This window comes from Pongo pygmaeus, chromosome 23 (genome assembly GCF_028885625.2).
Source record: "Pongo pygmaeus isolate AG05252 chromosome 23, NHGRI_mPonPyg2-v2.0_pri, whole genome shotgun sequence".
NCBI classification, from domain to species: domain Eukaryota; kingdom Metazoa; phylum Chordata; class Mammalia; order Primates; family Hominidae; genus Pongo; species Pongo pygmaeus.
Genome location: NC_085931.1, coordinates 40,882,525 through 40,899,767, shown reverse-complemented (window position 1 = coordinate 40,899,767; position 17,243 = coordinate 40,882,525). Strand labels below are relative to the sequence as shown.

Genomic DNA, 17,243 nt, shown 5'->3' with positions numbered 1-17,243 from the left:
TTATTTTTAGCCAGTTAGGGAGTAATTTCAATATTTAGTTATTAGGACAAATCAGAACCAAAAGACAGATTGCACTGAAACTTTCAGCTATGACCATGTAGAGAACAAAACAATTCTATTGTCAACTGCAATTTTCAGTATATACAACTAAGGAGTTAAAATAATTAGTGAAAACTAATTTATTAAAGATATGTTTAGGCTGAGTGCAGTGGCTCATGCCTGTAATCCCAGCACTTCGGGAGGCCAAGATGGGCAGATCACTGGAGGTCAGGAGTTCGAGACCAGCCTGGCCAACATGGCAAAACTCCCGTCTCTAATAAACATACAAAAATATTAGCCAGGTGTAGTGGCATGCACCTGTAATCCCAGCTTCTCGAAGGCTGAGACACAAGAATCACTTGAAACAGGGAGGTACGGGTTGCAGTGAGCCAAGATCAACACCACTGCACTCCAGCCTGGGCAACAGAGTGAGGCTTTGTCTCAAGAAAATAAATAAATAAAAATAAAGATTTGTTTAAATATTTGGCCTTTTTGAATGCAATGTTAAAAACTGACTAATTAATAAGCAACTACCTTCTTAAACTGTGAGTTGTAGCCAGTATCTATCAAAAATAAGCCAAATCTCATGGACTAAAAAGCGATATCTTAAAAAGCAGTTATCTTAAAACCAAGGGATCACTTAAACCTCTCCCTCATCCCAATCACTGTGGCTCATCAATATGCCAACACATAATGTTTACTGACACCCCAGAAGAGGTCAGAGGAATGCAGTAAAAACTTGTGGAATTTAAGACCTCTAGAGCTATTAAATTTAAAAATGCATTTCAGGCATCGTTGTTGGTTTTTGGTTTTTCAGATGGAGTCTTGTTCTGTCACCCAGGCTGGAGTACAGTGGCGTGATCTCAGCTCACTGCAACCTCTTACCTCCCAGGTTCAAGAAATTCTTCCGCCTCAGACTCCCAAGTAGCTGGGACTACAGGCGTGCACCACCAGACCAGCTAATTTTCGTATTTTTAGTAGAGATGGGGTTTTGCCATGTTGGCCTCAAACTCCTGACCTCAAGTGATCCACCCCTACCTCAGCCTCCCAAAGTGCTAGGATTACAGGTGTGAGCCACCACACCCAGCCTGCAACCATTATAGTTAAGTGCAGATACAAATCATCAATGAATGCTAAACTTATGGAGAAATTTTTATGAGAAGCAGGGACATTTGCATTGTTTCAAAGTGCCTCCCCCAGACTTGTTTTTAGTTGCAAGAGAGAAAATGCAGAAATTATGCAGAAGCCAGGTGACATCTCAACTGGAATAATCAAACTTAACATCACCAATGAAGGACATGTGGACACTGTACTTCCAGATGTAATACAATACCCTGAAAAGGACATGACATCATATATATACAGTATTCCAGTTGAGAAAATATAACCTCAATTTAATTGAGGAAATACTGGGCAAACACAACATGAGAAGTATTCCATTAAAACAAAAGACTGTATTCTGCAAAATGTGAATGTCATAAAAGAAAGTAAGGCTGTAGAAAATGTTCCAGATTGGCCGGATATGGTGGCTCATGCCTGTAATCCCAGCACTTTGGGAAGCCGAGACGGACAGATCACGAGGTCAGAGTTCAAGACCAGCCTGACCAACATGGTGAAACCCCGTCTCTACTAAAAATACAAAAAATTAGCCGGGTGTGGTGGCACACGCCTGTAACCCCAGCTACTCAGGAGGCTGAGGCAGGAGAATCGCTTGAACCCAGGAGGCAGAAGTTGCAGTGCGCTGAGATCGTGCCACTGCACTCCAGCCTGGGCGACAGAGCAAGACTCTGTCTCAAAAATCAAACAAACAAAAACAAAAAGAAAATGTTGCAGATTAAAGAAGGCTACAGAGTCATGGCAGCTAAATGCAATATATGACCTAGACTGGATCCTGTACTGAATGAGACGGAGGTAAGCGAGAATGCTATAAAAAAGTATCAATAGGTCATTAGGTGAACTGACAAAATTGGAACATGTATAGTAGACTGGATATAAGTATTATCAATGTAAAATTGAAAATTGATGATGTTATGGTTATGTAAGAAAATATCCCTATTCTTAGGAAAGCACACTAAAGTATTTTGGGGTTAAGAGCCATGATTATGTAACTTACTGTCAATCTGTTCAGGAAAAGAAACACACACAGAGACACACAAATACAGAGACACACACACACACAGACACACACACACACACACACACACACACACACAGCAGGCCTCTGCAAATAATAAAGCAAATGGTAAAATGTTAACAAGTGAATCTGGGTGAATGGTGTGTACTGATGTTCTTTTTAGTATTTTTATTTTTGCACTTTTGTAAATTTAAAATTATTTCCAAATTTAAAAAAAAAAACATCTTTCAACATAGCAAAGTATACATCCTACAGATAAAATATTTCAGGCACAAACTACTCAGAAAATATTCCTAATGAGGCTAATCATCAAAAGGTATTTTACTAAGTTACCAAATAATGGACCCATTCTTTAAAAAATATTTTCCATGCTAAACAGCAACACAAACATACCATACCACATACCTGATAACTTTGCAGTCTTTGCAAGTCAAATGAAGCTGAAATATATCTCGGCATTCAACACTTTCTATAAGCTGTAATGGAACCTGCAATTTAAAAAAAATGAAGTCCTCTTAGTCAAAAAAGGCATTGACCCTGGAATTCTTCAATGTGTCCAACAAGACTAATTAAAAAGATCTATAAGGGAAAGCAACAAAAATAGAACTGTAAACTTATCTGGATCAACAGTACTCAAGTGATTTACTACAAAGTGAATTAGGACTTCCCTTTCTCTCTAAATCAGTGGTCTCAAGTCAAGTCATAGCATGAAGGCAACAAAGAGGTGGGCACCACCTTTGGAAGAAGGGGAGAATATATCTCTCAGGCACTGAATTCACAAGATCAGAGTACTACTTTTAGATGCTATAACTGACTATGATTTGCAGTGATGCAATGACATAGAAGCTGAAGGGAGCCAGACCAGTAATCTTTTCTTGCTTATAGAAAAGAACTACAGATCAGAATGCCAGTGGGAGACTACTGTTTGCCCCAAATGACAGAGTGGGCTTACGGCTTAGTGTCAGCCAATGAGGCTCCTGAAAAAGTCTAGAGTTCCAAGCTGACTGTGGATTGCACAGAAAAGACAATGAGGCAATAGCTGCTGGCCAGGCTCTCTACTAAGTAGAATAGACCCAAAAGTATAAAAAAGGAGGGAGAAGGCCATACAGTGATCAAAGGTGCTAAAACTATAATAACTATGTCAGATTTGCTTCAAAAGATCAGTTAGGAGCCCTGTCTGCCAAATGGGGCTTGAGGTTTGAACAAGCTGGAATGGTTCCCCCTTGCCAATCTGGTCTGCAGACTCTACTGGACACAGGATTATGTACAACAGCAGATAGAGAGAAGGGAGACAGATAGAAGCAAAAGCATCTAGAAAGGGTGCCAAATCTTCACGACAATATGAGGAGCCTCCTCCTCCTGTCCGTCAAATCATCTTAATTCAACCCTTGGCTTCAAAAAGCAATTTCTAGGCTTTCAAGGCAAACCTGGTAAAATAATAGTGAATACTTTTACTCCTTGAAAAAAGGAGTGAGCCATTTGCCTCTTACAGTGTATCAAGTCTAGCCAAAATGTGGCTCTGGGAGTTGCAAATAGCATTCCAACAACTTGTGTTTAGTATGCAAAGAGGAGGGCAGTCTCCTCCAATGCAGACAGAAACAAGAGTACTGTCTGCACAGGCTGGCCCTCGTGTTAGCTGAGCCAGTTTCAGGAACAAGCTTCCTGCAAACTCTGCCCCACCACAGAGCTGCCAGTCAGCAGAGAACTCTCAGAATGAGGATGCAGGGATCAAAAAGAAGCCTGGTGCTGGACAAAGAAACAGAAACTGGGGCAGGGGTTAAAGAAGAGAAGAAAGCAAAATAATATTACTCAGATAAATGACTGGGAGTTTCTACCTTAGGACTAAAGTCTTCTTGCTTTTAAGTCTACAGTCTATGAAAATTCCCTTGCAAATGTAATAGGACTGGGGGTCGGAAAAAAGACTAAGAAATCTTGGCCGGATGCGGTGGCTCACGCCTGTAATGTCAACATTTTGGGAGGCCGAGGTGGGCAGATCACCTGAGGTCAGGAGTTTGAGACCAGCCTGACCAACATGGAGAAACCCCATCTCTACTAAAAATACAAAATTATCCAGGTGCGGTGATACATGCCTGTAATCCCAGCTACTCCAGAGGCTGAGGCAGGAGAATCGCTTGAATCCCGGAGGCAGAGACTGCGGTAAGCTGAGATCGTGTCATTGCACACCAGCCTGGGCAACAAGAGCGAAACTCCATCTCAAAAAAAAAAAAAAAAAAAAGAAAAGAAAAATCTTGCCTGTGTTCTGAGAACAAAAGGAGCTTTTGGCCTTCTGTTTTTGTTTACGTCCTTAACCCCAAGGTGCTGTGAGAAACTGCAACTGATGCAACTAAGAATTCTTCCAAGACCTGTGCATCTAAGAAGGAAAAAAAAAATCCTACAATTTATCAGAGATAAAACTATAAAGAAGAAATATTGAGATTAAGAAGACAGATTAGAAGACAACTTTGCTTTGTTCTCAGGCCAGTTCTCTGGGTACCCTGTAACAGACACTGCTTTTTATTTTGTATATACTCCTGCTAACTACCTTACTCACTATATCCCCCCAAAATGTGGCTGCCAGACTGGCAATTAACAGGCATGAGTTCTAATCTCAATTTTCTAAAATGTTACCAATTAAAATTTTGCCGGCTTCATTGGGCAAGCCTCCAGCCTTCCCATGTGCCATCAGCCTCTGCTTTCTGAACCTTGGTCACAACTAAGGAAATCTCAGGCATGGGGCCTGGGAAGAGTCTGGGATAGGATTAGAGTGAGCTTTACAAATCCACATGAAGAGGCTGCTCTTGCAGCAGTCACCTGCATCCCAAGTCCCCTGCAACTGACTTTATTTACGGACAGAAGACATGAAAACCAGCTAATGCTCTCAGCAGCTGCTGGGGGAAATGGATTAGCCTTTGCTACTTTGCTACAAAGAATAGGTAAGTTTTACATCCTTATTACTAAACCAGAGCCCAATGGCCTGTGCCCAAACTTAATATAATAAAATTATCTCAGATCACGCAAACATTTGCTACCTAAAATTCAGGCAATATATACATTTTTTTTCTGTATTTTAACATCGTAAATTTAAGAAAAAAGAATTAAAATGTTGGTGCTATGCATTGAAATCAGACTGCAGACACTAGCAAGTCACCAAAATCAACCATGTGTATTACAAGTCACAGATATGGAGAACAGCAGATTTTAATATTCATGCAGATTGTCACATGCAGGAAAGCTTAACACGCACAAGAATAGGGACATATAAAAGAGAAACACCTGATTTTTATAACAAATATCTCCCTTTTCTTCTCCTTTCTACTCCAGTGTTTCCCTTCAGCACTTCCTCCACAGATTGCCTTTTCTTTTTCTTTTTTTCTTTTTTTTTTGAGATGGAGTCTTGTTCTGTTGCCCAGGCTGGAGTGCAATGGCGCGATCTTGGTTCACTGCAACCTCCACCTCCCAGGTTCAAGCTATTCTCCCTGCCTCAGACTCCTGAGTAGCAGGCGCCTGTGATCCCAGCCACCACGCCCAGCTAATTTTTGTATTTTTAGTAGACATGGGGTTTTGCCATTTGGCCAGGTTGGTCTCGAACCCCTGACCTCAGGTGATCCACCTGCCTAGGCCTCCCAAAGTGTTGGGATTACAGGTGTGAGCCACTGCACCCAGTCCAGATTGCCCTTTCTAAAAGGCAGAATTGGCCTTCTTTTCCTGTTCATACCTCCATCCAAAACATACTGTTTCTCTACTTTCTTAAGGCCCACTCCATTGCTTTAGGTTCAAATTTCCTCACATATGAAAACGATCTCTTACCATTTCTGTAACTAGAGATACCCTATATTCAACCTCAAAAGCAAATTACAGATTCAAGAGCCAGTCCACTTTACAGCCCAGGAAGGTTAAACTACTACACTATAAGCTAGTACAGTAGTAAAGTCAGGACCAGAATCCGTGTCTGTCCTCCAGCCTGGGCTCCTTCCACTATACATGGTGTGCCTTTCTTTCTGCCCCTACACTTGAGCTTCTCTTCCATATGAGCTCTACTTTAGTTTTTCTTTCACAAATAAGTAGCTTCTCCACCAGGGATCTTCAAGAGAAAAATAGAGTTTAAATCAAAACTCCTCAGATGCAATTCCTTTTGTAAAAGAGTAGCAAGATAAACTCACTTTCAAATCCTCTCAAACGTACTGATTCAATGTCTTGTAGCAACTCATTTTCTTTTTGCTCCTCTCTCCTCTATCTCTCCACCTGCCAGGTAACGCAATCTCACCTTACAATGCTTTTCCTAATATGAATTTCACCAAACTCATGCTCAAACAATGCATCAAACACATTCAGTGCTACAACCAATTCCTCAAAAAGCCAAAAGTTACATTATAGACACTAATACCCTTAAGAGCATCAATCCAAAAAAAGCAGAAGAGCAGCAGTTTAAAAATTTAACAGACATGCACGGGTTATGTCCACAGTACTGTCACATTCCAGAGGGAACTGATGCCATCATACCCTACTATATTTACCTCAATTCATTCTGGGTGTGTGTGCATACATGTGCATTATTTTTAAACACCAGAATCTAGAGTGGGATAATTCCTACCTTTTTAAAAACAAACACCCTTTTTATAGCCTGAATGGGAAGTACTAATCTTGTACACCTGAAGTTAAAATGGCAGTAAAAGAGTAAAAATAATGAGTCTAAATCTAAAATCAGTAATAAAATGGAATATCTGGGCACAAAAATCTTTCCATTTAAAAACTAATCAGGGCCGGGCACAATGGCTCACACCTATAATCCCAGCACTTTGGTAGGCTGAGGCAGGAGGATCACTTGAGCCCAGGAGTTCAAGACCAGCCTGGGCAATATGGTGAAACGTAACATAACATAACATAACATAATAAAATAAATATAATCAAATAAAAAAAAATAAAATAAAAAAATAAAATAAAAAAAATAAAATAAAATAAAATAAAAAATTGACTGCAGTGGCTCACATCTGTAATCCCAGCACTTTGGGAGGCCAAGGTGGGTGGACTGCTCGAGCCCAGGAGTTTTGAGACCAACCTGGGCAACACAGACATCATCTCTACAAAAAATAAAATTAAATTAATTGAACGTGGTGGCATGTGTCTGTAGACCTAGCTACTCAGAGGGTTGAGGTGGGAGGATCACCTAAGCGCAGGAAGTTGAGGCTGCAGTGGGCCATGATGGCGCCAGTGCACTCCAGCCTGGGTGACAGAGCAAGACCCTGTTTCAAAAAACAAAGAACCACCAAAAACTCACTAATCAGCAGAAGAGACTGTCACTGGTTTAAGATTCAAACTCTATTGTTCACCTTTGACAATTTACAAGCCTCCAGCACTGCTTTCGGAGGCTCCCACTGTTATATGAATGCTAGATCAAAGTGCATTAAATGTTAACAATAACCTCCTTCGCAGCAGGGTGTGGTGGCTAACACCTGTAGTTCCAACACTTTGGGAGGCTGAGGTGGGAGAATAACTTGAGCCCAGGAGGCTAAGGCTGCAGTGAGCCCAGACTGTGCTAACGCACTCCAGCCTGGACGACAGAGTGAAACTCCATCTCCAAAAAACAAAGTGAAAGAAAAAAGAAAAAACTAGTGTTGATTTTACAAATTATTTCTAACAGAAACTTGTTCTACATTTTTTTGAAGGTCACAATTCCATCTGCTTATGTATAAACTGTAGGGCTTTTTCCTTACCCTACAAATTGTTCACAGTAGCATACAACTAGAATTTGGTCCAGTAAGAGGAAAAGGACTCATGCAAAGGGGAAACATTCTGCTGATTTGCAAGGTAAGCGTCTAACACTCAAAACCAATTTGCTCCAAGCACAGGTGCAGCAACCACCTAGGATTTTCATGCTACTTACTGGGATTTTAGAAGCAGCAGATTGAGAAGCAGTCTATTAAATTACAAATAGACACACACACACACACACACACACACACACTTTTAAACATTCATGAATTCCACTTGAACACTTAACTTGTTTATAAGTTATCTAAGCTTCAAAGAACTATGTCTGTAAATATATAATAATTTGAGAAAAGCATAGAATAGGAGCAATGTATACCTTAAATGCTACACATAAACTCTACTACAGAGATTCTTTACCACAGGAACTGGAACTTGATATTCAGTGAATGTGTGAATTAAGGTAATGACGTTTATGGTATCAAAACCTACAGACACATTTTACTCAATGTGCTGTGAAATTAAAAGAGAATATATGATATCAGGTAGCTATTTAAAACTTGATGGTAAGTCATTTTCTGAAGTGCTAAGTATTTTGATTTAAGCATACAAAATTATGAACTGGGGCATGCCACAACATATACTGGTATGTTTGGGCTTTGATGATTTATAAAGGTGTTTGATATAGATAAAATAACCTTTAAAGAGAGCCTCCTGATCTAACATATTTTATGGAAATACACATATTTTATTGAAATATTTACTTGCTAAAGGGAAGGAAAGAGGGAGGGGCAACACCACTACCAACTGTCTGATCTCCAGCCAGGACCCGATGCAGGAAGAATCCTTGTTTCCTAAGTACCTCCAGGTTTCAGGTTTCAGGAATCTCTTAGCACTAGCTGTGATGAAATTAATTTATTTTTATGGAGGAGTTCTAGTCTCTCTCCATCTGAAAAATTTTTTTTTTTTTTTTGAGACAGAGTCTCGCTCTGTCCCCCAGGCTGGAGTGCAGTGGCGCGATCTCGGCTCACTGCAAGCTCTGCCTCCCGGGTTCACGCCATTCTCCTGCCTCAGCCTCCTGAGTAGCTGGGACTGCAGGCGCCCGCCACCATGCCAGGCTAATTTTTTGTATTTTTGGTAGAGACGGGGTTTCACCGTGTTAGCCAGGAGGGTCTTGATCTCCTGACCTCATGATCCTCCCGCCTCGGCCTTCCAAAGTGCTGGGATTACAGGCGTAAGCCACCGCGCCCAGCCTCAATCTGAAATTTTTAAAGTCACTGCAATGCCAAAATACTTTTACGCCATCATTTTTCTGTACAAAGCCATTACCTTGGTTTTTTTTTTTTTTTTTGACAGAGTCTCCCTCTGTCATCCAGGCTGGAGTGCAGTGGCGTGATCTCAGCTCACTGCAACCTCCGCCTCCTGGGTTCAAGTGATTCTCCTACCTCAGCTTCCTGAGTAGCATATGCCACCATGCCCAGCTAATTTTTGTATTTTTAGTAGAGATGGGGTTTCACCATTTTGGCCAGGCTGGTCTTGAACTCTCAACCTCAGGTGATCTGCCTGCCTCAGCCTCCCAAAGTGCTGGGATTACAGGTGTGCATCACTGCACCCGGCCTACCCTGGGCTTTTTAAGTAACATGTAGGCTCTATGCCTTAGAGGGTTATGATGCTAACAGAAAAAAACACTTTCAGATTAAGAAAATGGACCAAAAGAAAGAACAGTGGCAAGTTTCCTTAAGCATTATCTCTCAATCACAATGGGGGATCAACAATTCCAGTCAACAACCTACTCACACAGCTATCCTTAGAGACAATTAAGACACAGCCTATTCACACAGAAATGTACTGTTTTAAAATGAGCTTTAAACGCCAAAGGGGGAAAAGGTTCTAATGCCCACTTCAAACCCACATTAACTTCAATTCATTTAATATTTACTGAATATTGTGGCACCAGGAGACAATGCTGGATCTTGAAGATACAAAGACAATTAACCAAAAATTACAACCTATTTGGTAAACGTTATAAAAGAATGTACGAGATAAAGACAAAGCAAAGAAAGAGTGTAATTAACTGTCATAGAGGGAACTGGGACTAAGAAAGGCTTCACAGGAGAAGTTATCACCTGAACTGAATTTTGACAGATGAATAGAAGTTCCTGGGCCAAAAGAGAACACAGAGGTGTGAGGTATGGCTGAATAGCACAAAGAGGCTGCTTTTACAAGTAAAAAACGTGATAATGGGGAAAGGAGGGAAGCTGTGATCCTTGGTCCCTGCCACGTTGTCAAACAGCTTCATGTCATGCTAAACAATTTGATCTTCATCATAGAAGTAGTGAAGAAACACTGAAGGGCTTTAAGCTGATGTCTTTCCTGCTTTCTTTCCAGCAGACCTTATTCCCAAATAGTTCTAAAAATAGTCTCTGAAACACTTGGCCATCAACCAATAAACTGATAAATACAGGATGATATGAGAAAATGCAATGATATGAAACTATCATTCTCACATGCAATTTAATTATAATTTAATTCCAGCAATTCAAACACTGAAAGAACACAAAGTTAAATTGGGCAGTTCTACTAAACACTACTATCATTACTTCCACAGTAGCTGGTGGGGAATTCTTAGTTGCTGGGATTTTATAGGTGTTTCCCCACTTTCCCCTCCCCATCACGACTACTCAAATCCAAGTGGACCCTTCTGAACAGAGTGCTACATAGTATGAAAGAACAGCATTACCTCTTTCCTTAATGAATCTGGTGTGTATCTTTAGCTGATAGACAGAAAACTGATGTAACTGCTATAATCATGGCCCAAACCTACAAGCCAGAAGGGATTCAGGCCAAAACTGCTCCTAGACATAAATGCTTAACTACAAAGAAGAATGATGATAATAAGTAAAAAATGTCAACTACCAAAAAAAAAAAAAAAAAAAAAAAATGACAGCCACTGAGTCTTTTTTAATTGCTGAGTAAAATGAATGAACAATATATTTCAAAGAATCCCAAAATGAACCCAAAACACAGTCTGCATAGAATTACAGTCCTGAGCTGTTTTAACGTGTCATAATACACTTCTCTACGCTGGAAGTGGAGTGTAGAAAGCCACAACACTGGCAAGTAAAGAAGGAAGAAGGCATTTGCTGTAAGTACATGAATTTTCAAGCCTTTGTTCGTTTCATTTAAGGCTAATGATAGCAGAGCACTGGAAGAACCAGTTCACTGAGAGGACATTCATAACTGAAAAGGGTAAATGTACTCTTGAGAATCAAGAGCCTTCCTTTTCTTCAGTAATACATAGTCCATTATGCAAATAAACATTATACTTAACATCTACACTTATACCACCAAGGAGTCATTAGAGTAACTTCATGCTGTAATGAGAGTCTGCAGTGAGCTCAAAGTACATCTCATCATTTGACATTAAGGCCCAGGGAATTATCTCAACTGAGGCAGTTGGTAACTACTAAAGATTGCAGAATAAAAGCCTATTCAGCCTTTATACCTTTATAAAGTTTAATGATACAGCATTACCTAATGCAAAGCATTCACTGTTAACTAAACAATGGACACCTCAGCTGACAACTACACACATCATTTTAAATCAAGCATAAGACCTGCTTGCTGACCTAGTGTGTTTTTGTTGTTGTTTGTTTGTTTTTGGGATGGAGTCTTGTTCTGGTCACCCGGGCTAGAGTGCAGTGGCACAATCTCGGCTCACTGCCAGCTCCACCTCCCGGGTTCACGCCATTCTCCTGACTCAGCCTCCTGAGTAGCTGGGACTACAGGCGCCCGCCACCACGCCCGGCTAATTTTTTGTATTTTTAGTAGAAATGGGGTTTCACCATGTTAGCCAGGATGGTCTCGATCTCCTGACCTCGTGATATGCCTGCCTCAGCCTCCCAAAGTGCTGGGATTACAGGCGTGAGCCACCGCGCCCGGCCGACCTAGTGTTCCTTGAGTGCTAAATTAAGTGAGAAAAGCAGAGCACATAATGCTTTTCTCTCCCAATTCTGTATGCCTCTCCTCTCTTTGAGAGCATTAAGTTTTTTGACTTCCTTTCTCCATCTACCTTAGAGGGAGAACAGTTGCTAATCACTTACATTAACAAGAGACTCCTTGAACTTGATGTGAAGTCTGTAATTGGAAAGGGCAATGATGGCATCCTCAGCACGGCCCACAAACTCTGTGCTCTCTCCATGAAGTTCAAGGAAAGGAACCTTCGAAATGAAAGAAACCCTTCAGAGTTTTGAAGTAGTTAAAAAAAAAAAAAAAAAAAAGGCTTCAAACATCAGTTGGCTAAATGGATGGTAAATCCTCTGCCAATGAAGTTGAAAACACAGCACATAAGTAGATAAAGAACCTAAAGAGGATGGGTTTATACCCACCTAATTCAAATATATCTAGTTATTCAAATTCTGAACTACTAAAGGAATGATACAGAGATCATCTTAAACAGTAGATTCTCAGGAAATAAGTCTTGCTAAAATGAGATGTTTTCCAGCTTGTATTTCTACTACATGTATGGTTTTATGTGTATATATATATATATATATATATATATATATAAAAATAAAAAATATAGTACATTACACTTAAATCTATTAACTCTGCTATACAGTTAATGCTAAATAAATATTTTACATTTAAAAGTGGCCTATAATTACCTGAAGATTCTCATCCTCCCGGATCAGCTGCTTCCTGGGAAAGATCTGATTGGCCTGGATGCACTCAAGGCTGTGCCGAGTCTCTTCATCCTGGAAAAGTCCAAAACCTTAAAATAATTTCAAAGCTTCTAATCATCCATATTTGTTTTTTCTGCCATATCTGCTAGCATAATCACAATGAAAGTACAAAGACCAAGGTGAATAGGCAGAAAAGCTCAAGGAAACAATATTGATCTTAAAAAGTTTTTCTATCCAATACATTAGTTACATCTAGTCTGAAAACACATTGATGCAAAAAAAAGTCAAAGAGGTTAGAATATTTCTATTAGGCACTAACAGGTTGTTAATACTTTTTTTTTTTTTCTTTTTTTGAGACAGAATCTCACTCTATCGCCCAGACAGTGGTGCACTTGTAGTGTAGTGCACAGGTAGTGCGGTGGTGTAATCTTTGCTCATTGCAACCTCTGCCTCCTGGGTTCAGGCGATTCTCCTGCCTCAGCCTCCTGAGTAGCTGGGACTACAGGTGCGCGCCACAATGCCTGGCTACTATTTTTGTAGAGACAGGGTTTTGCCATGTTGGTCAGGCTGGTCTCCAACTCCTGGCCTCAGGTGATCCGGCTGTCTCAGCCTCCCAAAGTGCTGCGATAACAGACGTGAGCCACTGTGCCCAGCCCCACGTTACTTTTAAGAGAAACCAAGATATAATGTTTTTTTCTCTTTAAGTTACGATCTTAAATTATTTGAGAGATACATACTGAAATATTTAAAAATGAAAGGTGACATTTGAAATTTGCTTCAAAATAATTGGGGCGGGAGTAAGGAAGAAGCGGGACATAAGTGAAACAGGACTATCTATGAATTAGTAATTCATGAAATTGGGTGAGAGTTCATTATCTCTACCATTGTGTCTACTCTGGTTATATGTAAAATTTTCATAATAGAAAGCTTGAAAACAAGTTTCTAAGAAAAAGTAAGCTTAAGAACTGAATTTCCCAAGTTGAAAATATATGAAAGACTATCCTTCATTTATTCTGCCTTATATTACAAAATAGATTTCTGTTAAGACAATTTCAAAAGAAGAAGCAATAAATTCTCATCTAGATGGCACGTTAATTACAATTTGTATTAAAAAGTAATCTTTTGCATTATGAATTTTTATGGTATAGGAAGACATGAGAGAAATGTCATCTATTAGAAAGCCTGACTAAATTATAATAGAATCTGTTTACACAGCACTTTTTTTTTTTTTAAGTCAGGGTTTTGCTCTGTCACCCATGTTGGAGTGCAGCAGCACAATCACAGCTAACTGTAACCTCCAACTCCTGGGCTCAAGTGATCCTCCAGCCTCAGCCTCCCAGGTAGCTGGGCCCACAGGCGCCCACCACCACGCCAGGCTAATTTTTTTATTTTCAGTAGAGACAAGGTCTCATTATGTTGTCCAGGTTGGTCTCAAACTCCTGGGCTCAAGTGATCCTCCCACCTTAGCCTCCCAAAGTGCTGGGATTACAGGTGTGAGCCACCAAGCCCGGCCCCACACAGCAATTTTTAAAAGAGCAAAAGCCACATCATGTTCAACTGACAGCATTAAGAATTATAACCAGTGGTTACTGGTTGCTTCTGTATACACTACTTGACACAATTCCAATAATTTTGTAAGTCTTCCCCCAAAGAGTTTTTCCTCTTATCTATAAACAACACTTAAGGTTTTACTAACAGCAACCATAATCATAAAATGGTAATACTCTACACTAGCATGATTCTCAAAATGAAGTCCACAGACTCTGAGATGCTTACAGGGGCCCTGCGAGGTCAAAACCTTCCCAATATTACATTATTATTGCCTTTCTTCACTGTAGTGACATCTATACTAACAGTGCAAAAAAAAACTGGTAGGTAAAACTGCTGGTACCTTAGCACAATTGAGGCAGTGGTGCCAATTTCATAAGAATGACCTTGATAAAGCAAGGGAATATTATAAATTACATTTATTAAATCCTGATCCTTAAGTAGAAGTCTTTTTTACAGAGGAAATACAAGTAAAACACCTCTGATGCATGGTGCAGTATTACGGTGTCACAAAGTAAAGCACTTGTGCAAATGCTTCAATTAAGAGATGAACTAGCCATTTTTTCTTCATTGAATATCATTCTTAATTGGAAAAACAACTGATGGAAAAACTATGGTAATGTAGACTTGGGCATTTGGCAGGTCCTTTTTCCAAAAGACAGTATTAGGAAAAAAACAAACAGTAACAACAAAAGATAGTATTAGTTGCCAATAATAAAGCTTTTGTGCAAAAATTAGATTTTGGAAAACCTCTCATCTCCCACCATGAACTTTATAGCTTCCTAGTACTTGGGACTTTTATCTTTAAAGTGAAGGTATTACCAAGTGTGATTTAAAAAAAAAAAACCACACTATAATAAAATATGTCAACTTTTCAAGATCTGCCTCAATCAATGAACGCATTATTTTCCTAATGACCAATGCATGTTACAAAATCGTATGTGGATAAAAGATTCACTCAAAGTACAAGACAGACTAATGGTTTTAATGTAATACAACACAAAAAGTTCACTGATATGGTTTCAGATTCTACACTGCAACTAACCTTTAAAGAACCACCACTGGCCAGGCACATGGCTCATGCCTGTAATCTCAGCACATTGGGGGGCTACAGTGGGCAGATCGCTTGAGCCTAGGAGTTCAAGACCAGCCTGGGCAACATGGTGAGACCCCATCTCTACAAAAAATAGAGAAACTAGATGGGCACAGTGGCACATGCCTATAGTCCCAGATACTTAAGAGGCTGAGGTGGGAGGATCACCTGGCACCTGAGGAGGTAGAGGCTACAGTGAGCTGTGATTGCGCCACTACACTCAAGCCTGGGCAATAGAGCAAGACCTTGTGTCAAAAACAAAAAAATACATCACTTGTCAAGTTTTGGTGTGGTATTAAAGAAAAATATAAATTATCTGGGAAAACTTAAAATACTCTTCCTTTTTGTAACTACTTTCCTAACCACATATCTGCCTGAGGCTGCATTTTCTTCATATATTTCAAAGAAAACATTGTAACGGACTGAATGCCAAAGTAGATATGAGAATTCACCTGTCATCTATTAAGCCAAATATTAAAAGAGATTTGCAAAAATGTTAACGCTAAAACTATCTTTGCATGAGGAAAAAATATTTTTCATCAAAAAATGTTATTTATGCTACTATATAATTGGTTTGTTGTTACTTTTAAATGAATTTATGAGCATTTTAAAGATTTCTCAGTTTTATTTTCTAATATGGTATAAACTGACATAACCCACATAAACAAACCCTCTTGGGTGTACCTCAATAATTTAAGAATGTAAAAAGAGGTCTGGAAACCATCAGAGCTGCTTCTCTACTATACTCTAATACTAAATACCAATTAAAGCTGCTTCACTCCAAAAGTCAGGCTTTTCCTAAAACCATTCTCCTAGTGCTAATCTATGAAAGGTGAGCCATGATTGCACCACTGCTATCCAACCTGGGCGACAGAGTGAGATCCTGTCTCCAAAAAAAAGAGACCAAATGAAAGATGTGAAGAATCTTGAATTTAGGGAGATTTTTCTCATAAACCAATATGGGATAGTAAGGAAATGCTATGTAAACATGGAGGGGAGCAAAAATCTTACATAAAAGTATACTTTTAACATACCTTCTCAGCATCACATTAACTAGCTTTTTTACCTCACATAAACTCATAAGGCCTAGACTTTTATTCTCTGTAAGGTCATTTTACAGAGGTACCCATTATTAATCTTTAAGTGATTCCCTGACCTAGTTTTCTGCTGACTTTTAGCACAGAATTGAAGTAATGTAGCAGGCTTGTAAAGAACAAAAAGAAGCCATTTACCTACTCACTCTTGCTGGCACACTCACCAGGGTGCTAATCCAGACCAATATGTATCACCAAAGTAGCTACTGAAAACTGAAAATGGATGATTTTCAACATAAAACAACTGAGAATTAGGCCAGCAAGGCAAGAACATGAAGTACTTATTTTTCATAATCAAACAAATGTTCTTTTTAAAAGCTATTGTCTCAGTTCATATTACCTGTAAAGCTTCAGAACTTTTCTCCTCTTGTACACAAAAATGCATTTAATTCCCAAGGACTTAACATTAGGACTCATTGAATCTAGGGGACTGGTGATCCCATGTGGCTGAACAGTTGAATTTAGCAGTTGAATTAGCCTGAATTTATTATAGTTTCTGTGAGTTTCATAGGTGAAGAAGGCCAAACTTGAGATGGTTAATAAGGTGAGAAGTTGGAAGAAGACAAATTGGAAAATGTTGGTCTGGTAACAGTTTTGGAAACAAATGTATCCTAGGCTATACACAGTAACTTATTAGAGAGATGTATTCCATGTCATTAATTTCCTGGTACTGCTGAGGAACACTAGGCATTGTGGCATCTGGCACTTCGTAGTCTCCATCCACCTCCATAAAGTCAGTGGGGTCATCTACAAAATACTGAAAAAGGGCGAGTCACCACAGTTCCAGGCTAGTTTCTGCTATTGGCTAAATTATGCAGCTAAGAGAGGAAAGTACATGCTTCAGAGCAGAAGTCAACCGCAGAGATAATTATTTAAAGTACATGGGAAGGGCCGGGTGCGGTGGCTCATGCCTGTAATCTCAGCACTTTGGGAGGCCGAGGCAG

The 17,243-nt window shown here is 39.6% G+C and overlaps 1 protein-coding gene across 11 annotated transcripts in view; it reads right to left on the bottom strand.

Moving 5' to 3' along the window:
* MTMR3 (myotubularin related protein 3) overlaps nt 1-17,243 on the bottom strand; it is a 147,123-nt gene that overhangs the window by 39,382 nt on the left and 90,498 nt on the right. For 10 of the 11 annotated variants that reach the window (XM_054470276.2, XM_054470277.2, XM_054470279.2 and 7 more), the window contains 3 exons: nt 12,547-12,636; nt 11,983-12,099; nt 2,579-2,661 (listed from right to left, as the gene is read on the bottom strand). In XM_054470276.2, coding sequence (XP_054326251.1) covers nt 2,579-2,661; nt 11,983-12,099; nt 12,547-12,636 — 290 coding nt within the window. The remainder of the gene's footprint in view (nt 1-2,578; nt 2,662-11,982; nt 12,100-12,546; nt 12,637-17,243) is intronic. The other variant, XM_063663073.1, reaches the window with a different exon arrangement.